Source organism: Rhinoderma darwinii, chromosome 5, assembly GCF_050947455.1.
Source record: "Rhinoderma darwinii isolate aRhiDar2 chromosome 5, aRhiDar2.hap1, whole genome shotgun sequence".
In the NCBI taxonomy this organism is placed as follows: domain Eukaryota; kingdom Metazoa; phylum Chordata; class Amphibia; order Anura; family Rhinodermatidae; genus Rhinoderma; species Rhinoderma darwinii.
This window is the reverse complement of record NC_134691.1, coordinates 298,175,567-298,200,908: the sequence shown is the minus strand read 5'-3', so window position 1 is coordinate 298,200,908 and position 25,342 is coordinate 298,175,567. Positions and strand designations below refer to the sequence as shown.

General features: G+C 41.5%; 1 protein-coding gene across 2 annotated transcripts in view; it reads right to left on the bottom strand.

Annotated features, from left to right (window-relative positions):
• OXSR1 (oxidative stress responsive kinase 1) overlaps positions 1–25,342 on the bottom strand; it is a 132,788-nt gene that overhangs the window by 9,696 nt on the left and 97,750 nt on the right. For both annotated transcript variants that reach the window (XM_075827336.1, XM_075827335.1), the window contains 9 exons: positions 20,169–20,224; positions 14,627–14,736; positions 14,021–14,122; positions 12,470–12,603; positions 8,442–8,490; positions 7,086–7,151; positions 3,757–3,879; positions 3,165–3,200; positions 2,054–2,182 (listed from right to left, as the gene is read on the bottom strand). In XM_075827336.1, the coding sequence (XP_075683451.1) occupies positions 2,054–2,182; positions 3,165–3,200; positions 3,757–3,879; positions 7,086–7,151; positions 8,442–8,490; positions 12,470–12,603; positions 14,021–14,122; positions 14,627–14,736; positions 20,169–20,224 (805 nt within the window). The remainder of the gene's footprint in view (positions 1–2,053; positions 2,183–3,164; positions 3,201–3,756; positions 3,880–7,085; positions 7,152–8,441; positions 8,491–12,469; positions 12,604–14,020; positions 14,123–14,626; positions 14,737–20,168; positions 20,225–25,342) is intronic.

Below are 25,342 nucleotides of genomic sequence, written 5' to 3'. Positions count from 1 at the left end.
GGTCCTCATCGGCTCCCGTACAAGGCAGACTCGGACGCCATTTTCTGGCGTCCGATTGCCACAGCAACCCAGCGATTGCATCACTGGGTTGCCGATCGGGTGAAAACCTATCAGATGCTGCGCTCTATTGAGCGCAGCATCTGAGGGGTTAATCTGCCGGATCGGAGAGTAGCTCCGGTCCTGGCAGTTACAGGAGGGTGCCAGCTGTATAATACAGCTGTCACCCCGCGGTGATGGTGCCGGCTCTGCTCCTGAGCCCGCACCATCACTGCGCCGTACATATACGGCGCTTTGCGGGAAGCACCTCCCGACAGCGCCGTATATATACGGCGGATGTCGGGAAGGGGTTAAAAAAAGGGGTTGTTAGAGGCTGTTTTTTATACCGATGACCTATTCACGAGATAAGTCATCAGTATATGATCGGTGAGGGTCCGACACCCGTACCCCACACCTATCAGCTTTTACGGCTGCCTCCGTGCACAGGAAGCTATGCAGTGGACGGTGACAGAAGTAGAAGGCTCCAAGCACAATATAGCGACCGTGCTGCAGCTCTGCTCCTATTCACAGAACAGCAGAGCGGTGCGGGGTGTAGGACCCTCACGGATCATATAAGGATAGGTCATCAGTATAAAAAAAAACAGTCCCCAACCTGGACAACCCCATTAATGTTCATAAGTATTCTCTCCCTGACAGTCTATATGTTGTGGAACCCCCTTTTGCTGCAATTAATTAGATTGAAATCTCTTATGGAATGACTATTAGCTTAGCACATCTGGACACTTGGATTTTTTCACTTTCTTCCAGAAACAAATGATCCAACTCCTAGTTAGACCCTGTTCACATCAGCGTTGCCCTTCCATTGAGGGGTTCCCTCGGAGCTTTCCGTCGAGTTAACCCCTCAATGAAAAGGCAATCTGAAACCTTCTCTTCCGTTTGCATCACCATTGATCTCAATGGTGACGGAAATCTAGCGAATGGTTTCCGTTTGTCACCGTTGTGAACGGGTTCCATTGTTTTGACAGAATCAAAAGCATAGTCGACTGCGCTATTGATTCCGTCAAAACAACGGAACCCGTTCACAACGGTGATGCAAATGGAAGAGAAGGTTTCAGTTTGCCTTTTCATTGAGGGGTTAACTCGACGGAGACCTCCGACGGAACCCCTCAACGGAAGGGCAACGCTGATGTGAACAGGCCCTAAGATGGGTTGTGTTGGTGTACAGTGTCTTCAAGTCATATCACAGATTCTCAATTGGATTGAGGTCTGAGCTTTGACTAGGCCATTCCAAGACATTGAAATATTTCCCATTGAAGTCCAGTGTAGCTTTAGAAGTATGTTTAGGGTCATTGTCCTGCTGGAAGGTGAACCTCTGTTCCAGTCTCAAATCTCTGGGAGACAAACAGGTTTTTCTCAAGCATTGCCCTGTATTTACTGCCATCCATCTTTCCTTCAATCCTGACCAGTTTTCCAGTCCCTGCCGATGAAAAGCATCCCCACAGCACAACGCTGCCAGCACCACGCTTCACTGACATAGCATTTGCCATGATGGCCAAAAAGTAAAATACTAGTCTGATCTGACCTGAGAAACGTCTTCCATGTGTTTGGGGAATCTGTCACATGCTGTTTGGCAAACTCAAAACACGTTCTCTTATGTTTTTCTTTAAGCTTAGCTTTTTTTCCCATTTAGTCCCACTCTGTGGAGCGTACGACTTATGTTGGTCCTATGGACAGATTCTTCCATCTCCGCTGTGGATCTTTGGAGCTCCTTCAGTGTCATCGTTGGTGTCTTGTTGAATCTCTGATTAATGTGACTTCTGAAGTTAACTGGTTTGACCAGACCTTATTTAGTGGTTTCATAAAAAAGGGGGTGAAAACAAATGCACTTACAACAAAAAAAGTTTTATTCTACTGTAACAATTTGGACCATTGTCAGGTCCATTCCCAAAAAAAAAACAACAAAGTTAAAATCAATTTTAATGCCAGGCTGTAATGCAACAAAACAGGAAAAACAGAAAGGGGTGAATACTTCTGCAAGGCGCTGTATGCTGCTCACCTGTCCAGATGATGGGACAGGAACAGACAATTGTGAAGGTGGAGCCTGGCCAGATGATTGAGGTAGATTGGCTGTAGGCTGCGCTGGAGTCTGGAGAAAGGTGGTGCTCGGCTCTGTTGCAGGAAACATCTAAAAGCAGAAACGTAGGCAGACTTTCATTTAAGATTTAATCTTTTATCCATTTATTCTACTTTATTTATATAGCAGCAGCATATTCTGCAGCGCAGTACAGATAATTATTAATTACATCAGACACGGTCCCCAATGGAGCTCACAAACTGTCGTTTTCTGGCTTGCAGGGACAATTCAGTCAACCGACCGATCATTGAAGGGGTTCTCCAGGATTAGAATGAAGGGTCTGCTATTTTTCCAGAAACAGCGCCACTCTTGTGTACGGGCTATGCCTAGTATTACAGCTCATTTTCGTTCAAGTTAATGGGGCTGAGCTGCAATACTAGACACAGTCCATAGACAATAGTGACCGGCTTTCAGGAAAAAAACAAAAAGCAGACCCTTTTGGTTAATCCAAAACAACCCCGTTAAGTTTTGTGGTTTGCAAGGGAACCCCACACGAGCTACATGCAAATTGCCCTGGTTGAGTCTGAACCCACTGCTCTAGTGATGCAGTGCTGAGCCATGATGTGTTTGCTCACTTTAGGCTCTGTTCACATCTGCGATATACCGCATTGACTTATAATGGGGTATGTCGGCTTCCACCATGGTGGAATCTATTGTTTATTGCAATCTGTGAATTCAATGTTAGGGCATCATGATATGAATCTGCCTCCATGTTTACTGCTTTATCACAAAGTTCTCCATACGTTGGCGTGAGATTTTATAATCTGTTGACTATACGTTTATTGATCCTTTAAAGGTAAAATATGACATGGTGAACGGTCAACTGCATTTATGCTTGCTGTATATTATCTTTTTGGATTGGACTTTATATACTTGTACATAGAATTTGTTATAGATTGGGCTTGTATATTAAATGTTCATTGCAAATCAATTTTTACTACGCTCAAAATTATTTCTTACACCGTGCAATGCTTTAAATGAAGACCCTCCTAGACCGGAAGGCCGTGAATTAGGCACTACTAGAAGTTCTCACCTCAGAGTTTGGTAAAGAATCTTTCACACGTGGAGACTAAAGGAAAGAGACAGAAGACGGTTAGAGCGATCACATTGTAGATTACAATTACATTGTGACTATCACAGTTGTTTTCTGACTAGTCGCAAATTTGTTACGTACACTGAAACATTTACATTAGAAAAGCGCTAATGTGCTGACTTCCAACAATAATTACAATTATTTCCGCCTCTCCCTAAAAAGAAACGGTGGAGAGAATTACAGAAAATATAAATGCAAATTAAAATCGCTGCTCTATACATCATGGTGGCAGCCGCCTTCTCCGAGCAGAAAGTTGTCGCTCACCCTCCACCCAGAACTTATCATCTGGATCACTCAATAACCATTTCTATGGTACGAGTTCGCAATAAGGACCCTCAGAAGGGAAAACTGATCACCATGATGTGACGTTTTTTGACCAACAGACCAGATTTCCATCAGTCAGAAACTACAACTTCATTGGCATAAATGACAAATTATCTGTGTAACCTATGGCAGGATTCAGGCAAATAGATTTTCATGAACAGAACTGAATATATTACTGTATTATAGGGACAGTAACTTGCCGACTCACCCTAAGTTGTAACACAGCTGCCTTGCCTTCCTCACTTTCCTCGTCCAGCTCATCGTCACTCCATTCCCAGCCTCCATCTTCAGTTTTATGAAGCCGACCACTTGATCCTGGAACTCGCCGAACCTGTCAACAGACAAGACAAACGACACTGTGACGACACCTTTCATCTGTGAGAGACGCGCAGCAGCCGGCACACTTGTGTGAAAGCAGAAATAATATAACAAAGGTCATCACTTTGTTGTTACCGGATTCTCGCAGCCATTAATGCACCACATACACTGCAAAAAAGGTACTGCATTGTGGAGGTTTTATGAATCTCTGGAGAATATCCTTTCTGCTGCCTCAAAGCTTAGAAATATAAGATCCCACTGGTTCTGGCTTTACTATATGTGGAATGAGAACAACTTTGATTGCAAAACTTCTGGAATTGCAACGCCAAGTTACCTGCCACCTGAGGCACTGGACTAACCACACCTGCAGCCTTTAACATACAGTAAAGTGCGGCTACAATGCAAGTTACCTAGAAGGCAGAGATGAGTATTAAAGTGAAACCCTTTTGGAGTCCTTTAGGAGAAAATCTTTGCCAAAATTCGCTTGTAACACATGCAGATTTTGTCATGGATTTGTTTTGGATTTGCTGCAAAACCCACTGCAGAAATAGTGAACTTTGTCAAGGATTTTACAGCGAATTTCACCCTATGCATTGCGCTGTTTCCACAAAAGAATGAGCATGTTCTGATTTTTTTGCCGAATATTTCTGGTACCTACGGAAGGGGTTTTTAAAACCCTAACCACCTGTATGCTACTGTAACTTTTTGTAGGCCTGCTTTGTGCGTTAGATTTTATACGTCGGCCCGGTCCAGGCGCGGCGGATTGACAATGCAGATTCCACACCGCCAATCTGAGGCAATTTACAGTACAATACAAACGGATGGGGTTTTCAGAACTCCATCCACGTATACCGGAAAAACAATCCTGCAGGGTTTAAATATTCTGTGCTCATCCCCTCCAGGAGCCATAGATAGTATATTAACAGAATACAGGCTGCTGTAAACCAGACCATTATATCAGGGAAATCATATTTTTTATGCAATTCCACAATAAAATGTCCATACGTGGAAGGTTGTACTATATATAGAGCAGAATGTGTGTTTCTGCACCAAAACCTCTACTTGGATGGAAGAATAATTATTATCTATCAGACCCTGAACGACGATCATTACCAATAATCATTATGTCTATGGCACGGAAATAATCTGTTCCAACTCTTCAAGATTTGTTCCATCAGTTGGAATTGCTTCATATTTTTCTTGGTGTACACAAACAATATTGGCAACAGAAGAAACAGTTTTCCACATGTAAAATCATACTCATTATTGCAAATATCTTACAAGGCATGCCTCAATAATACCCAGCATGCGGGCAGTGAAACGCTGGTAAGATTAGGGGCAAATGTTCCAGTCTATGGCCCAGCATTAGTAGAAGTGTGCAGCCCGCAGGCTACTGGAATAGCTCTGTCGTTCTGGTTTCAGGCTGCTAGAACAATCCAATTAAAGGCTATAATAAAGGGTTTAAGAGACCGCAGTGAAAAATCAGCAATTCACTCAGATAAAATTATGCAAGAAAGAGACATTATTTTTCACACAAATACCTCATTAGCGGGACTCGGCAATTAAATCATACGGCTAAAGCTCAGTGCGCTATCAGAACGTGGCTAATAAATAACATTCTGAATCACAAAGGACTTTTCTTTCAGAGATAGGAGTTAATAGAACTAGCTGTAATAAGCTCCCATTAACTGGTTAACTATTTATACTTCTCCCTTTCTAATTATTATAGTCTTTAGTAACATATTACAAAAAAAGCTTATGAATACCTAGTGACCAATTATTATAGAAATCCAATATTGCCTAACATTAGCTCCTTCACCGCAGACCTCTAATCTCAGCTTAATAATTATTCATATCCGTTTCTGTTAAAGAACCAAAATGAGTCAAGTGTCGGTTCTATGTTATCAGACCTGGGACTACGTCACTGGAGCATTAAAGAAACGTCTCTAGCTGGTATCCTTCACCATTCCCTCTTGAAACGGCACCCAAGAAAACCCAGAATATTTACTGGACAGTGTCAGAGTGTGTAGGGATCCATCCCATTGACAAGGGGAATAGTAACACCCGGTTGTCAATTGAATTCTATATTTCCAATAGGAATAACAGAGGAACAGCACAAAGCAGAGTTCTAAGAGAAGATTCTCCAGAATTGTCATTTATTGGTGAATACAAGTACTTACTAAGATAGACATGTCAGGAGGGGTGACAGGGGTCCTCTTTAAAAGGAATATATGCCATCACTGTAAAGTTATACATCATACGGATTTATTTATTTTTGCGCCAAGATATTTTCTTACTATACTTGTACATAAGGGGGATTTTAAACTTTAAGCAAATAAGAAGGGAGAGCACTGTAGGTCTCTTGCTAAACGTCTTTTAGTCACGTATGTAGAACTCCTTCCCCTGCTTGCATTCTGGGCCCTAATGACCAAGCAATTTTTATAGTTTTTCCATCGTCACATTCGAAGAGCTATAACTTTTTATTTTCACGTTGAGGACTTGTTTTTTGCGGGATGAGTTGTACTTCACTGTGCAATTAAAACAACATGTTAACTTTATTCTGTGGGTCAATACGATTATGGCGATACCAAATATATATAGTTTTTTTTTCCTATATTTTACTACTTTTACCAGTAAAAAACGAAGTGTAAAAAATGTATTTTGTGTCGCCAATGTCTGAGAGCCATACGTTTTTTATTTTTCTGTCGATTAAATGGTATGAGGGATTATCTGTAAAAAAAAAGGCTGCAAGCGTTTTATGATCACGGTTTGTGGCCTAGCAGGATCGGTTTCTAGAAAAGAGTTTTATTTTTATTGCGGTCGATCTTCAGAGCCTTCCATATTATTCCAGTAGATTTGAACGTCAGGTTGCCTACACCGATTTAAGCAGTCTAAAAACATTAACCATCTGTTGCCATATCTCTAATTTTTGGCGATATGTGGAACCATCCAATGCCTGAACCTGCCAGCTCTTCATTGTCAGAGGTAAAGAGGTTCAGTTGTGTGGGATTTCGTTTACCCTGACATTGGGGGGCATGGCTGTCATTTCTCATTTATCCCTCCATAATACACCATGCACTTTTGTTAGTGGAGTTATTTAATGTCTATGACCTGTTTTAGATATAGTGGCAGATCACCTATTCCATTACAGCGCTAGTGAAAGACTCCGACAACTGAGCTAAAGAACATTTATACATATGGACTATTTTTATTTTTCACCTTTTTGGCTCTTTCTGTAATGCTCGGGGCCTTCTGGAGCAATTTCTCGTGTAAGAATTCTTTGTTCTGCAAAAAAAAAAAAGGATCGGTTTCCATCAAAGATCACATCAGTGAATACAGGACAGTGCAAGCACAATCTGATAATTGTAGCTGAAGTGTCGTCTCAGCAAGGAAATTCAAGCATTTTAAATATTACAAAATAATTTTGTACCTATTTAATAAAGGGCACCTCCAGTTTCTTAGGCAATAGTACAATGCAGAAAGTCTCTCCTGCAAAGTAGTTTTACAGGAGAGGCTTTTAGTGTTGCGCTATTGCCTAGGCAACCGGACAGCCCACTCTTCCGTCCACATCTCCCTCACCATCACCTTTAGGCCCTATTGACGCTGAGTTTTTTGGCGCTGAAAACCACTTTGGAATCAGCACCAAATAACGGCCAAAATCGCACCCCATTGATTTCAATGGGAGGCAGGCGCGTTTTTTTTTTCCGGGCGGCTTTCAGCCACTTGCAGGAACAAAAGGCCGGCATGTCCTTTTTCGGTATGGTTTCCGCCTCTGACCTCCCATCGAAATCAATGGGATGCAGAAAAAACCTGCGGCGCTAGTTTCCGAGCGTTTCTCGCAGAGTCCTTGCATTCGATTCAATAGCAGCGCCCTCAAAATTACGCTAAAAAGAAACTGCAAAAAAGCGCAGGAATGTAGAAATTGGCCTCAATATTCCTGAAGGAATTTTGAATCAGATTTTTTTTTCTGCCTGCAAAAAAACTCTGTGTGAACAGGGCCTTAAACTTCTTCTGGGAGATGTGATAGGCAACATTATTAGAGGTTAACAGTAAATTAATTATTTTGCATCAATCATTACTTGTAAAGATATAAAACGCTGTAATATATCTCATAGCCCATAGTTCCCCCTTCCCCAGCTTGCAGGCTCTCTGTAAACGTTCAGAAATCTCCTCAGTAAATCTCTCTGTAGTAATTGAGTAAATATTAGGGGGTGGGAGGGTATGCAGCTGCAAGTTGTCCTCGGTGTCTCTGACACTACATGCTGTGAGAGGGGGAGAAGTTGGGAGACATCGGATATGGCTGAAAGCGCTGGGCACAGTACTATGGGACGTGTGGGCAGTGGAGAAAAAAATAAGGGCAAACAACATACTACGCCCGTCCACTCTCCGAATCCAGACTTCAAATATGCAGGTTTGACAGAACATTTCTAAACATCTACTTCTATCTAAGGAGTGATTGATTGCAATTTTTAATTCGTTAATTACAGAAATCATGAACTATTTTCAGAGAAATTATAGCTTCAAGTTTACAGATGAACGATACACAACATATTCCTGTATAAACACATGACGTACCTTTGCTTTCTGGAAGAACTTGTGCTTCAAAAGTTCTGCTGCTGTTGGCCTACAAAATCAATCACATATGGTCAGTAGTCAATTTTTTTTCCTACATTTTATACGTGTATTCAATAATTCTTCCAAAGAAATATATATAATCCTTTATAGTTGATAATAGTAAATATAATTACAATATAAAAGTGTTAATGGCTTTACGTAGTAGTCATTTGAAGTTTCTACTATGCATATACAATTATTTTTCGTGTAAGCCTGACCAAGGGTGTACGCAGAAATTTCACAAGAAAAGGTTTAATGCCCATGGATAAGCACGTGTGCACCCATACAAATAGTGTAAAAAAAACGAAACGAAGTGTAAAAGCACGTGTGCACCCATACAAATAGTGTAAAAAAGACGAAACGAAGTGTAAAAAACGAAATGGAAAACGAAATGGAAGCACAAGCACTTGCTAGAAACGGTCTGTGTTCTCATATAGTACCCTAAAAGCAATCACACAGTAGAGTACACCAAAACAATACCACCACACTGCACAACGAAACCATGATGTCTTACTGTAAACATAAAAATGTCATAACTAAGGGTGCCATAATAATTAATGCTAATCATTCCCACATACAGTTCCCAAATATAATTTCCAAAAAGTGATAAATTAATATCTCCACATGGAGCCTAATTCTTCGTTCACATCTGCGTCAGGGCTCCGATCCGACATTCCGTCGGAGCTGTCCATCGGAACGGAGCCCTGACTGACACAAGCGGAAACCATAGGTTTCCGATGCCAACACCGTTGATTTAAATTGTGACTGATCCGGTGTCGGAGCGGAGCCCTGACGCAGATGTGAACGAAGCCTAAGTGATACTTTTATACAGTGCTCAAACAGTACTGACATACATAACATAAGCATTACCACAAGCACATTCACTACATACACGGACACGCATATAAAAACACACACACACACACACACACACACACACACACACACACACTCGCTACATACATACACACACGCATACATGTAAAACACAAACATGCACATAAATGGATGCATACAGACATACAGTACATATATTCAACCTTACATACACCTCGGAGGAGAGGATGGTGCAATGTGGGCAACCTGTGGTCACTACAATGTATTCGGAAAATTTTCAGACCCTTTCACATTTTCTTATGTTGAGGCCTTGTGCTAAAACACAAAAATTTTTTAAAGTTTTCCCCATCATTCTGCACTCAATACCCCATAACAACGAAGTGAAAAAAGAATGTTAGTAATCTGTGCTAATTTATTGAAAAGGAAAAACTAAAATATAGCATTGATATGAGTATTCAGACCCTTTACACCCCTTGCACATGACCGAGTACGGGTCGTGAAAAAGGGTCCGAGTGTCGGCCACATTTCCTGGCCCGAACGCGGTACAGGTGAACGAGACTCCTGGCATCATAAACGTTTTACGATACTAGGATGTCCTGCTTCCCCCCCCCCCCCCCCGCGAAATGCTGCTCCATACTGAACATAATGATACAGTACGGAACAGAAGTTCCACGGAGAGGCAGAGACTCCTAGCATCATAAAATGCAGCCGATACTCGGACCGTTTTTCATGGCCCGAACTCGGTCATGTGCAAGGGCTGTGACTCAGTACTTCGTTGAAGCACCTTTGGCATTGATAACAGCCTCCAGTCTTCTTGGGTATGATGCCACAAGGTTTGCACACCTGGATTTGGGGATTTTCTTCCATTCTTCTCTGCAGATCCTCTCAAGCTCTGTCAGGCTGGATGGGGACCATTGGTGGACAGACATTTTCAGGTCTCTGCAGAGATGTTCTATTGGGTTCAAGTCAGGGCTCCGGCTGGGCCACTCAAGGACATTCACAGAGTTGTCTCTAAGCCACTCCTGTGTTGTCTTGGCTGTGTGTTTATGATCATTGTCTTGTTGGAAGGTGAACCTTCGGCCCAGTCTGAGGTCCAGAGCACTCTGGATCAGGTTTTCATTACCTAAGAATATCTATGTACTTCGTTCTATTCATCTTTCTCTCAACGCAGACAAGTCTCCCTGTCCCAGCCAATGAAAAAGACAATCACAGCATGATGCTGCTGCAACCACCATGCTTCACCGTAGGGATGGTATTGGGCAGGTGATGAGCAGTGCCTGGTTTCCTTCATACACTACATTTAGAATTGAGGCCAAAAAGTTCAATCTTGGTTTCAGAAGACCACAGAATCTTGTGTGTTCCAGTCTGAGAGTCCTTTAGGTTATTTTTTGCAAACTCCAGGCAGGCTTTCATGTGTCTTTTACTGAGGAAAGGCTTCTTTCTGGCCACTCTGCCATACAGCCCAGATTGGTGGCGTGCTGCAGTGATGGTTGACCTTCTGGAAGTTTCTCCCATCTGCACACAGATCTTTGGAGCTCAGCCAGAGTGACCATTGGGTTCTTGGTCACCTCACTTACCAAGGCCCTTCTCCCCCGATTAAATAGTTTTCTGGGGCGGCCAGCTCTAGGAAGAGTCCTGGTTTTTCCAAACTTCTCCAATTTAAAGCACTATGGAGGCCACTGTACTCTTGGTAACTTTCAGTGTAGCAAAATTTTTACTGTACCCTTCTCCAGATCTGTTCCTCCACACAATCCTGTCTCTGAGCTCTACAGGCATTTATTTCCTCATCATGGCTTGGTTTTTGATCTGATATGCATTGTCAGCTGTGTGACCTTCTATAGACAGGGGGGTGTCTTTCCAAATCATGTCCAATCAAATGAATTTACCACAGGTGGAATCCAATCAAGGTGTAGAAACATTTCAATGATGATCTAGAGAAATGGGCGGTCCCCAGAGTTAAATTTCAAGTGTCATAGCAAAGGGTCTGAATACTTATGTCCATGAAAAATGTGAGTCTTTCATTTTTAATAAATTGTTAAAATTCTGTTTTCACTTTTTTAATTATAGGGTATTGCGTGCAGAAAGATGGGGAAAAAAAACGTTATTTTTTTTATTTTAGCACAAGGCCTTAACATAAAACGTGAAAAAAAGTGAAAGGGTCTGAAGACTTTCCGAATGCACTGTACATCTATACTAATAGAGAAGACACTGCGTGGAAGCCTGAACCGCAGGGCAGCAGAATTGTGTCACCTGGATTATGAGTAAATGAGCAACTGTTCTAGTAACATGTAACCCTGCAGTCCACATAGATGTCCCATATCCTCCGCATCATCTTATGTAGTAGTTTAGACTTAGTAACTACAGATAGCCTATGCCCATCTCCATGACAGAGGCATAAAAGGGTAGATTAACGTCAAAAACCCACATATCACTGTTTGAAAACATAGAAACTAGTGAAAAACATTAGTGGCATCTGAAAAACACCAAGATGGTCATCTAGTCTCTCTATCGTAAAAAATATGGGTCGTGTGAATGGGGTCTAGGCCTCATGCACCCCACCGTGCTTTTGCGGATGCAATTTATCCGCATTTTTGTAGATAAATTACGGACCTATTCTTTTCTATGGCGCACACAACCATAATTTACACGGATCGGTGCGGGGGCCGCAAATCAGGCCCGCAAAAACTCAGGACATGTCATTTTATTGCCCGGATTTGGGGATTCACAAATACTGGTGAATTGTTGTGGATCCGTAAGTCCTGATGATACACGGATGCACAACTACTGTTTTTTGCGGCACAACAGACCTGTGCTTTTGCGGACTGCAAATCCAATGTGGTAGTGTGCACGAGGCCTTAGGGAGGGGACAAAAACACAGGCCTTCGCTAACCAGAGTCCTAACCATCCACATAAAAGTTTTGCCCCTTTTTTTCCAGTTACATAACATATTGTTCAACCGGATACACAAATAACTAGTTACTTGAATGTGACAGATTGTCATCCAGAGTGAACAATCCTTTGTCTACAACTACCTAAGTAATATATTGTGCATGTTGAGAAGGGGGCGGAAAATGTCTCAATGACGAGAAATACTTTAGTGCACGACCTGAATGGCAATCTGCATCGTAATATAAAGACATGTACGTTGTTACCTTTTCTCTGGGTCTTTTTGAAGGCACGAAGAAATCATCTTCCTAAATGACTTGCCATATTTCTTCAGCATCTCCTTATCCTGTACACCAGTCTCTAGAGTTGGAGGATCATTCTGGAGCGTCAGCATTAATACCTGCCGTGAGGAGGGAACAGAAACAAATCCGACAAACATATTAGAATAAAGGTAGAGATCTTGCAACCAACTTACTTACAGGCTCCTAGCATCATAGTTATGTACGACGCTAGGAGTCCCTGCTTCGCTGCCGGACAACTGTCCCGTACTGTAATCATGTTTTCAGTACGGGACAGTTGTCCGGCAGCGAGGCAGGGACTCCTAGCATCTTACATAAGTATGATGCTAGGAGCCCGGCTCCCTGCACTGTGTTCGGTCCGGGACTTGCGGCCGAAATACGTCCGTCAATTACGGACGTAATGACCTCGTGTGAATCCAGCCTTACACAGCAAGAGGCAGCTAAACCGCCGTCTGTTTCCAAGGGCAACCAGCAGAATTCTAAAAGAATTCAGGTCTTTTAACAGAAAAGACTAAGCAATAGCTCACAATCAGTACAGTGGAAGAGCAAAGTTAATCAACTATTTATATAGATACAAACTATGAAGGTTATTGAAAGTGAATTTACACCTAAAATTGTAGATCTAATGGACAACGCCCTTTATTTAATCTGTAAGCAACTTAGTTTTGAGGCTTCAGTATCCAATCATGATGATGATGGATGACACTCTCCATTAGGTTCCGCTACAAAAAGAAGCTATACAGCAAATCGGTCTACCCCTATACTGAAAAGTTATTCCAAATGGAAAAAAAAATCTTCAGGTAAAGACAAGCCTTAGACGAGCAACTGGGTCTATGACCCATCCTCATCTGTCCTAGGTGAAGCCAAAAGGAACGGTAATCAGCAGGGCACCAGTACATTCATTCTAGTGACCGGTGCAGTTCACAGCACCTAAATCCCCCAAGAAGACAACGACAGGTCTATATGACATTTCAGAAGTTTTAGAAAATAACAGTTAGGGTATGTGCACACACACTAATTACGTCCGTAATTGACGGACGTATTTCGGCCGCAAGTCCCGGACCGAACACAGTGCAGGAGGCCGGGCTCCTAGCATCATACTTATGTACGATGCTAGGAGTCCCTGCCTCGCTGCAGGACAACTCTCCCGTACTGAAAACATGATTACAGTACGGGACAGTTGTCCTGCAGCGAGGCAGGGACTCCTAGCATCATACATAAGTATGATGCTAGGAGCCCGGCTCCCTGCACTGTGTTCGGTCCGGTACTTGCGGCCGAAATACGTCCGTCAATTACGGACGTAATTAGTGTGTGTGCACATACCCTTACACTTTAAATGCTATGACAGAAGAACCACCAGTAGTCATTGAAACTTTCAAAAATTTCCAAATGGGCAAAACAGACTTCAAATGTAGCAAATCAAAATGAGTTGAGGCGACGGCTTTGTAGTACACATTACATGTAGGTAGAAAATAAACCCCAAGTACACTGGTCAAACAGTACATGCAAATGATATACCTTCATTGGAGGGTATTTATGATATGGAGCTGCTCCAGTAGCTAATTCAATTGCTGTGATTCCAAAACTCCAGATGTCTGCCTTAAAATCGTATCCTCTGACCTAAAAGGGGAAAAAAAAAAAAAGTTATATGTGATTAGAGTTTACCTCTAATGATGATGCCAGCCGTGTCTGCATCCAGATGTGTGGAAGTGATGGTGGGAGACGCAGGTGGGAGAACAGGCGGATTGCTTAGGAATATGGTGTATGGCCAACCCAACGTGTTTTGTCACAGTGACATTTCTTTAATTCTGCATCAGATAATCCCCCAAAAAATAATCTGATAATCCGGTACTTGATTTTAGGCGAGAGATGCAATATAATATGGAATTTCACAAGACCAGGAGCAAAGCTGAACAGAGAGAACCAACTAATAAATTCCTCTATTGGGTAATTATAGTGGCAATCTTTGTTTTAACATTTTATTCTGTTTTTCGGATGAATCTCTACCAGTCCCACGGATGCCGGACGAAAGGAATTTTACTGTATTAATACAAAAAAAATCCATTCCACCAAAGCTATTACATAGACACTAATAGTAATCTCAATAACAAATAGCTATAGTACCTGCTCCATGACTTCAGGAGCCATCCAGCATGGCGTGCCTACAAATGTTTTTCTGACTTTATTCCTGGTGATGTCACCGCCTGTGGCTAGAAACGCGCTAACACCAAAGTCTGCAAATTCAGAGTATTCAAGGATTAGAACTAGGTTTGAAAAATATATTGCATAAGTATGAAACAGTTTAGTAAACTTTATACAAAGGTGATAGATATGAGACTTTTTAGTCTCCTCATCTGTCCCCATAGGGGTCATACATAACGTATTGCATATACAGAGCTTCAGTCTAAAAAAAAATAAAAAAATAAGTCCTTGGGCGACGGTGGCTCCTAATATTTAAAAATTTGTGAGCCAAATATTTTTTCTGGTCACCAAATTAAAAACAGTCATTATTACATGGAAAATTATGACTGACCGCCTGCAGCATATACACTAGACAGTGGACTGACAGGCGGCAGTGTGTACACCAGACTGTGGACTGACCGGCGGCAGCATGTACACCAGACTGTGGACTGACCGGCGGCAGCATGTACACCAGACTGTGGACTGACCGGCGGCAGCATGTACACCAGACTGTGGACTGACCGGCGGCAGCATGTACACCAGACTGTGGACTGACCGGCGGCAGCATGTACACCAGACTGTGGACTGACCGGCGGCAGCATGTACACCAGACTGTGGACTGACCGGCGGCAGCATGTACACCAGACTGTGGACTGACCGGCGGCAGCGTTTACAATAGACTGACCGACGGCAGTGTATGCACTAGACTGTGGACTGACCAATGGCAGCATATACACTACACTGTGGACTGACCAATGGCAGCATATACACTACACTGTGGACTGACCGACGGCAGTGTATGCACTAGACTGTGGGCTGACCATCCAGAATGCTTAAAACAGACAAGGGGTGCATAAACTTTTCTGGTCCGAGGGCTACATTGTCTGATTGTACAACTCCCAAGGGCTGTACTAAAACAAAGGATTATTTTAATCTGAGACACTTCTGAAACATCAACAGTATATACCATAAATGTCAGATAGGTGGAGATTCAGACAGACAGTCACTGGCCTCAGTGGGTATACGGCACAGGAACGCAGAGGCTAGTGATTGGCTGCAGCATTCACGTGGGTATACGGGCACATTAATGCAGTAGCCATGTAAACAAACTGTGGCGTTAAGGATGGGAGCAGCTACACTAACGCTAGGAGATCTGTCGGGTTAGTAAGGATTCTTTTTTATTTTATTGCATTCCCACCCTTGGTCACTTTTTTTTTTTTAATTAACTATGAAAACCCCTGTAACTCTTGGATAAAACTGATGCACTGTTTTATGTCTAGTGGAGGGTCTGAAGTAGCCCACTCAAGCTTGCAGTGGCATAATACAGCAAAAGTTTTGCCTGGAAAGATATATATATATATATATATATTTATATTCTCCATCACAATAAATGCATATACGATTTAGGTCAGATAGCAAAGTGTTCTATGCTGTTACCATGATAAAGCGAATAATGCAATACTGAGAATCTCGGCTTTTGTAATGTGTTTTTTCTTCTTTAAAAAAAAAAAATTATGACAGACTGCAAGATAAATGACACCATCAGCATACCAGGCATATTCAGTCAAGCATAAGAAGTTCAGATATTTAGCCAAGAGGGAGTACATCAGATTTTAATTTCTTCAGGAATGAATGACTATATGTAGGTATGTATAATGGGGTATGTATGTATAATGGGGTATGTATGTATAATGGGGTATGTATGTATAATGGGGTGTGTGTGTGTGTGTGTGTGTGTGTGTGTGTGTGTGTGTGTGTGTGTGTGTGTGTGTGTGTGTGTGTGTGTGTGTGTGTGTGTGTGTGTGTGTGTGTGTGTGTGTGTGTGTGTGTGTATTTGGAAAGTATTCAGACCATCTTTTTTACATTTTGTTATGTTGAGGCCTTGTGCTAAAATAAGAAGAAAACGTTTTTCCTCATCATTTTGCACGCAATACTCCATAATGACAAAGCGAAAATAGAATTTTATATATTTTTGCAAATTTATTAAAAATGAAAAACTCAAATTTCGCATGGACATAAGTTTTCAGATTCTTTGCTATGACACTTAAAATTTTGCTCTCGGGGCCGCCCATTTTTCTAGACCATCTTTGAAATATTTCTGCGCCTTGATTGGAATCCACCAGTGGTAAATTCATTTGATTGGACATGATTTGGAAAGACACCCCCCCTGTCTATATAAGGTCTCACAGCTGACAATGCATATCAGAGCAAAAACCAAGCCATGAGGAGTAAGGGTATGTGCACACGATAAGTGCCTTTTACGTCTGAAAAGACAGACTTTTCAGGAGAAACCAGCTGCGTAGTTTCAGACGTAAATGCCCCTCCTCGCATTATGCGAGGCGTCTTGGACGGCCGAACATTTGATCTGTTCTTCATTGAATTCAATGAAGAACGGCTCAAATTACGTTTTAAAGAAGTGCCCTGCACTTCTTTGCCGAGGCAGTCATTTTACGCGTCGTCGTTTGACAGCTGTCAAACGACAACGCGTAAATGACAGGTCGTCGGCACAGTACGTCGGCAAACCCATTCAAATGAATGGGCAGATGTTTGCCGACGTATTGTAGCCGTATTTTCAGGCGTAAATCAAGGCATTATACGCCTCGTTTACGCCTGAAAATAGGTCGTGTGAACCCAGCCTAAAGAAAGAACTGCCTGTAGAGCTCAGAGACAGGATTGTGTGTAGGCACAGATCTGGAGAAGCGTACAAAAAAATTTCTGCTGCACTGAAAGGTTCCAAGAGCACAGTGGCCTCCATAATTCTTAAATGGAAGTTTGGAACAACCAGGACTCTTCCTAGAGCTGGCTGCCCCACCAAACTAAGTAAATCGGGGAAGAAGGGCCTTGGTAAGGGAGGTGACCAAGAACCCAATGGTCACTCTGGCTGAGCTCCAAATGTCCTGTGTGCAATTGCACAACGCCAGGCCGCATGTTGCTCATGTTAGGGTATGTTCACACAGAGTTTTTGAAGGCAGAAAAATCTGCCTGGAAAAATCAGCTCCGGTTTTTTTAAGTGGTTTTTCACCACACGCGTTTTTGCCGCGATTTTGCAGCGCCTCCGGACTTGTCTCCCATCTAGCACATCGGGGACGTCTTTGGTCGGCAATTGCAAAGGGAGCTGCCAGCAGCTAGTCTTGATGATTTGCGTGTCCAAGTGCCTTCAGCATGGCAAAACATTCCACAGACAACCATTAATAACCTCATTGATAGCATGCGAAGGAGTGTAAGTACGTGTATTCCTGCACATGGCACTCATACTCGATACTGAAAAAAAAGCGGTTTGGAATATTTTGTTTCTATTTTTTTTTACCATTTGCATTCCATTAACTTGTCTACCGATCCTGTGATTTCCACAATTCCAAAACTTTTCCTTCTTGGTGATGCAATTTCAAAGTTGAGGAATATATATATGTATATATTTACTTATATTAAATTATACATACATACTCCTCAACATTGAAATTGAATCACCAAGGAGGAAGTGTGTGTATATTATATACATGCACATATCCAAGAAGTGTGTATGTATGTATGTGTGTATATATATATATATATATATATATATATATATATATATATACATACATACACTCATACATCCAAGAATTGTGCGTCTATATTATAACATACTGTCGTATGGGTGAATAAAACCTTTTTTCACTGAATTGGAACCGTGCTGTGCTGCCTATCCTTTTGGAAATACAAATGTGGGACTGGAGTCTGAGGCCCTAAGGCTTGTGCGTATCTTTTGTGCTGCTCTTATTTGTGTGTATATATATATATACACACACACGCACACACACACACACACACACACATATATATACACACACACACACACACACACACACACACATATATATATATACATACACACATATATATACATTTCAGTATATCACCTATCGCGAAATTATATGTGAAATGTAAAACCACAGATCAGTGTGTCTGGTTTTTTTTTAACCCATCCAGCTGCCTCATGTCCCTTCTAGTGATCGCTATCATTTACCGGTCAGTAATTGGTGAAATAGACTCTTACCGTTTTTTTTTTTTTAAATTGTGTTTTCATGAGTCACAAAATAACCTTATCAAATGTCTAAGTACCTGTCAGCTCCTGTGGAACTTTGACGTGGAAGAATAAGAATACGTTATAGTATACAGGACATAGTAAATGATAAGGCCTCATGCACACGAACGTGCTTTTGTGGCCGTAATTCCCCCTGAAAATCCACGGGAGAATTGCAGCCCCATTCATTCCAATGGGGCCATGCACACGATCGTGGTTTCCACGGTCCGTGCATAGCCCAGGAGCCCGCACAGCAGGAAGAACGGGCATGTCTTATTATGGCCATATTCTGCGGTCCGGCCCGCGGCTGACAGTCTGCTGACGGACGACCTGAAAATCACGGCCGTGCACATGGCTACGGTCGTGTGCATGAGGCTTTAGTGTTTATTTAGAAACATTTTACAAACTTTTACATAATACGTCTCTCTCATCATCCTATCTGACATACATGTCATGAACAATCTATAGGGAAACAATGGTCAGTTTTGTCTTTAGTACTGTACACTTGGATCCATTGATCTGTATTGTTACGGTTTGCATACATTTGCAAAAAATACATTTCGATCCGTTAAGGGGTCCAATATGTGTCTAAAAGCATTCCGAACATTTTTTTTTCACTTTTTATTTGGACGGATCCATTAAATATGATTGAACTATTAAGTATGTTTGCTAGTTACCTTGCTTTGGCTTTCCAGTCCATATAAAATATCCACGGTGACATGTAATTTATGAAGTAATGAACCAATCTGATAGTATAGTAGTAAGCCGCACATTACTGCACCACATAAAACGTGGCAGAAATGTGTCATTTGTTGCAGTTTTGCCAAACTTGATGATTGGATAGAAAAAGTGTTCCTATTAGGAAAAGGTTTCTATTACTTGCTCTATTCAAAACCATAAATGCAGCAAAACTGAATAATACCACATTTTTGCACGGTTTTTGCAGTGGGGTAATGTTTCCCGTTTTCTGCCGCACCATTACCAGTGTGTGTGAATATACCATGAATCTAATAACTGTACTGTATTCCATAAGTGCGGTATTACTCACACCTTTATTGGCAGTAGACTAGTGGATACTCTGTAATACTGCATATGTGAAATCTAGAAGTGGGACTATATCAAAGTTTTTACCTCCCTGAGCCTTGTTAATAGATCATCTCTCCCTCCAAAGCACTTCTAATATTTTTCCACCATTGACCAGATATAAACATGGCTTCAAATTCCACCTTGAACTAATGCATGCTGGACCAGTGGGATTTTTGGATGCTAGTTTAAAAGGCATATTATTGGAATGTACACCCATGTACACACCATTCATATCGGACCTTCCATATCGAGACACTAGATGAAACCGGTGTATTGTTTATATTGTTTTCCCATTTCCATCCTCATATATTCAATAAACATATAGAAAAATGTTACCTGCTATTTGCACAGAGCCGTCTTCACCCAATAGTATGTTGCCAGCTTTAACGTCCCTACAGACAAATACCAAAAACAAATATAAGATTTTAAAAAAAAGGTTACCGTCCTCTTAACATTTTAGAAATGCTACAGTCCATTAAAGAACTATCTCAGAAGCCCAACACATTGCATTTCCAGATGCAGAACTCCTCTCAGATAATATTCATGTTTTATTTAAGTGGAATGATCTTCTAGCACTGTTCATCCTGACAGCACTGGTTCATGAATATAAAGTCAGAAATATTACACCTAAAGAATACTTATTGTTGTAATTTTCTCCCCAAAATAATTACTGTATATAAATAACACTTTGTACTATATATTATTGGGAGAAGTAGCATATTCCTCCCTTTTCAGCAACCTTTAGTACTCCTTTACCTATCGGCAAACTCTCTGTGAATGTGCAGAAATCTCAGTCCCCCCCCCAAAAAAATCCATCTAGTGTAAACCAGGAAATAGAAACACAGGGGGAGAGAAGCTGCAGCTGCATCCCCTCCTCCCAGTCTTCTATGAAACCACATGCAACGTGGTTTGTAGAAGTAGTGAAACATCTGGTTATCTCAGCATACTCCTGTACACAGTATTATAGGATATGTGGGCAGCAGCAAATGACACAAAACTAATGGCAAGTATCACACAGGGAAGAGCCTATCCTACTCAGAAAGCCTGCAAGTAAAAGCTATACATTTACAAAAGTCATGCAAAAGGTTAAATAAAGACCCCCACATAAGGACATTAGAAACAACATTTCTGACTGCACTTCATCGAATATACCTGCAGCACAGCTCGCTTTAAATAGCAGAGCATGCCGCGCTATTCTTCCACCCAAAACAATGGACCCCACGACAGAACATGATAGACCCCCATTATAAAAGTCAATGGGGTCCATAAGGCGGCATTGGTGTCAATCGTGCAATGCATCCGGCACGCCGTCATTTTCGTTCTTTTACTCCCGTGGCAAAATAGAAAAATGGAATTGAGAACGCAGATGTTAACTCAGCCTTAAATGGGTTGTCCAATCCCAAAATATTGATGGCCTATCCTCAGGATAGGCCATCAATATCTGATCATTCGGGGTCTAACTTCTGACGCCCACACCGATCAGCTGTTTTGAAGGGGCCGCAGCTCTCATACGAGCGCGGCTTCCCCTTCATTTCATTTACTGCTCACACTGAGAATCGCCGACACACTTATACCGGCGGTTCACAGTAGTACAGCCTTCTTTGTTTAAAGTGAATGGGAGAAGGCTGTAATACTGTGAACCGCCGCTACTAGTAGGTCAGTGATTTACAGTATGAGCAAATTAAATGATGGGGAAGCCGCACTTGTACGAACACTGCAGCCCCGTGGGTGCCTGGAATTAGACCGCGACTGGTCAGATATTGATGGCCTATCCTGAGGATAGGCCATCAATTTTTGGGACTGGACAACCCCTTTAACTTTTTGGATACGTGAGGTTAAAATCTCTCCATTTATGCTGTGAAGCATTACTATAAACTTATGACCATGTTTCCATGTATAAACAGGAAGTTTAGGTAATTGGAAACCTATATTATATATAAAATTTAAAGGATTTTTATCATATTCTTGTTAGAAAACAATTTGTCTATAAGACTAGATCACAGTCAAAGTAAAAATCCTTCTGGAATCCAAATCACGGAACGGAAAGAAACAGAAACCATTATCAACGGAAGCATTACCATTGAAATGAATGGTAATGTAAATGGAAAGCTATGGTTTCCATTCATGGGTTCCCCTGATGGAAAGGTCTGACGGAACCCATGAACGGGACCCCGACGCAGCTTTGAACAAAGCCTTAGCGGAAAAAAAACTCAAAAATTACAAGACGTCACATGAGGACAACTCAGTGATTTAAATAACCATTCATTTTTGGATTAAGGAAGAAAGCACTGGGACTCAGCAATGTCACCAGTACTCAGTGCAGGGATATGCTGCATTGTCAGGAAGACTTGCTAAGCCTCCACGTAGAGGACTAGTGACATGTTCATGTGCTCGGCACGGTCAGTAGCTTATCACAGAGCAGACGCTATATATAGGCCTAAGATATATCCTCAATATCAATAGCCATGTTCAAGTTTTTATTTTACATTTTAAGCAGTAAAAGCTCTTAATTGTCCATATAAAAAAACCTTCTGTATCTAAAGTTTGCTCATAGATTGTATACATTTGGGCCTTATTCACACACATGTATTTCTCATCAGTGCAGCACACTGACCCATGCAATTAAATGTGGCTATACACACATCCGTGTTTTTTGACAGAGCGCGTGCTCATTGCGAGAAACTCAGAGCATGTCCTAGTTTCAAAAATGGACCAGACTCAACCATTAAAGTCTATGGGTGCGTAAAGAAATAAAATAAAACGGACCGCACACATGACTACATTTGTGTACTGTCCATTTTTGAGGCAACAGTTGCTAAAGAAATGCAGAAAAAAAAAGAAAAGTGAAACCAGGAAGGGCTTGCAGAGAAGAAACACGAACGAGAAAAATAGACAACACACGGAAACCACACGAACGCATGAAGTCATACGGATGCAAATCGGACACGCTCGTGTTTATAAGGCCTCAATAGGGTAATTCCTCTAGTTTCTGAAGAAACTTTCTCACAACCACACACCCATACCTCAGACTGAACCTACAGCTCAGGTGTGTCAAGTATAATACACTTGTTCGCGTTGTGACTGAAGATGAGAATAGACTCCGTACCGGTTAGACCAGATTCATATGTCATGTCAATAGTGAACTCATTATTAAGGAAAATGACAACGTAAGAAATCAGACTAACAAGGTGAAATAATCACAACAACCTAAGGCTACATATGTACATGTTGCGTATTTTGCTGCGGAAAAGGCAGGAAATTTGCAGGTAAAACCAGCAACTAATGGCGCATTATTTTACGTATTGATGCGTAAATTGGTGCGTTTTCATGCTGCGGTTTTTGGTGCATTTTTCCTCAGAACTAGGCAGATACAACAACTCGCAAGTAGAAACGCAAGATAAATGGACATGCTGCGGATTTTAAAATACGCACCGCAGGTCAATTTACGTGCCGAAAACAACCACAGAGTGTAGAGGAGATTTCCTGAAATATCATTTACTTTGCTGGTACTGTATTATGCTGCGGATATTCCGCACATAATACGCATTGTGTGCATTGAGCCTAAAAGGTCTGAGCTACACAAGATTATACAATAATGTGACTTTAATACCCACTGTAAAGCCTACCTCAAAACCTAAACATATAGGTGCCAGTGCACTTAACACCCCCGTGTCATGCTCCCAGGGCCAGGGAAACTAGAGTGGATTGGCAGGGTCCCTGTACTGGTCCCTGTACTGGTGAACTTCTGATCAGCAATTAATGTATTTTACTGAATAACAAAGTATCAGCTCTTTTTATCGCACAGAGTTGCTACCTTGTTAGTCAAGAAAATAATGGGGTGAGCAACTATACTGTTTTTGACTTTACTCAAATAGCTTTCAGTACAATAAGAACACTAAAATATTCCATATACTGGTATATGGTATAACTAAAAAGGTTATGCTATTTATGAGATCTAAAAAGCTTTTACAATTTGCTATAGAATCATATGTTTACTCTTTGACAATGTCATACATCTATATGCGTAGTTTTATATTTACCTCCGGAGCCTATAGGGAAGCTTTGATCCCCCCCCCCCCCCCCATTTTATTGTCCCCTGAGCGATTTATCACAACACGTCTTGCATCCCTGTTCCCTTCGACTACGATTTGAAATGAGCCCAGTAGGCTTCCGTAGAATCATAGCGTCGTATCACTATGACAACGTAATACCTACCTATTTTTAAAAATACATTGAGGATAATTTCTTTATAATTCCTCCACATTTTAAATGTACATTTTTATTTAAATACTATTTCTAGTCAAATATACTATTTAATCTAATTGGCATAAGCGCAACCCTATATAGTAGAAACACAAAAACCTTTTTTTCTCCCTTTTAAATTAAACGTGTATTTATAGAATATTTCTATATGAGGTTTTTGTAATACTATGTTTTTTTCGCTTTGAATTCCATGGTCTATACATCAAGGCTGACACACCTCCCGGATCGGAACTCGGGCTGCAACCCAGACGTAAACCACTACATCCAGGTGGACAATTGGACCCTGCCAAACTGGATGTTATGCTCCCGGCATAACCACAGCAGGTTAGCACAACTTTACCTCTGTTCACACCAAGCTTTTGATTGGTTCATGCACTATGTGCGCTTTGTTTTCTTTTCCTTGTTTAACAGTAAAAAACAGGCAGGTTCTTACTACAAAAACCTACGACGAAGAAAGAAAAACGTTATCTCCCCATTCCAGTGATACGTTCTAAATACCTTGAGGTATCAATCGGACTTCAAAAGCAGTACTGAGGAAGCCGAAAAACAAGACTTATCCTTAAATGGGCACTAACTTTCCAAACAACTTATGGTGATCGAATAGTATACCGGAAATAGAACATCTTTGTAATTTACTTACTGTTAAAATTCTGTTTTATTCATGCAAATTCTGTGTGAAGTTACTGCCACTAGGTATCTCCCTTCCTGTTACCATTCCCTGGTTGTCAAGCATTGGCTGACCCTTGTTACAGAGCAGAATTGACGGCTGCGAAATGTGGGGGGGGGGGGTGTCACTTCACTGCCTGCTATAGCTTTATATAGAGGGGGGGGAAGGAGGAGGGAGCAGAGAGTGTGACTCAGCAACACACGCAGCATGCAAGTCTATGGAGGGGGAGCAGGGCGAGAAAATGGGAGCAGAGTGAGAAAGACACAGGCTGCTGGTAAGATTTCTATGTCACCCCAGTGCTGGATTCACAGCTACACTGCTCATTACTGCTGAATAATCTCCTCCATGCTGCTGCAGCTTCTATCATATATATATATATATATATATATATATATATATATATATATATATATATTAGAGAACATGATAGCAGTTAGGCGCCGCCCACTAGCTCAGAGAAAACTGTGAATTAGAGATCGAGCCTGCAGAGGGGAAAACTGCTTAAAGAGGCTGTCACCAGATTCTCAAATTCGTATCTCCTATTGCATGTGATCGGCGCTGCAATGTAGATAACAGTAAA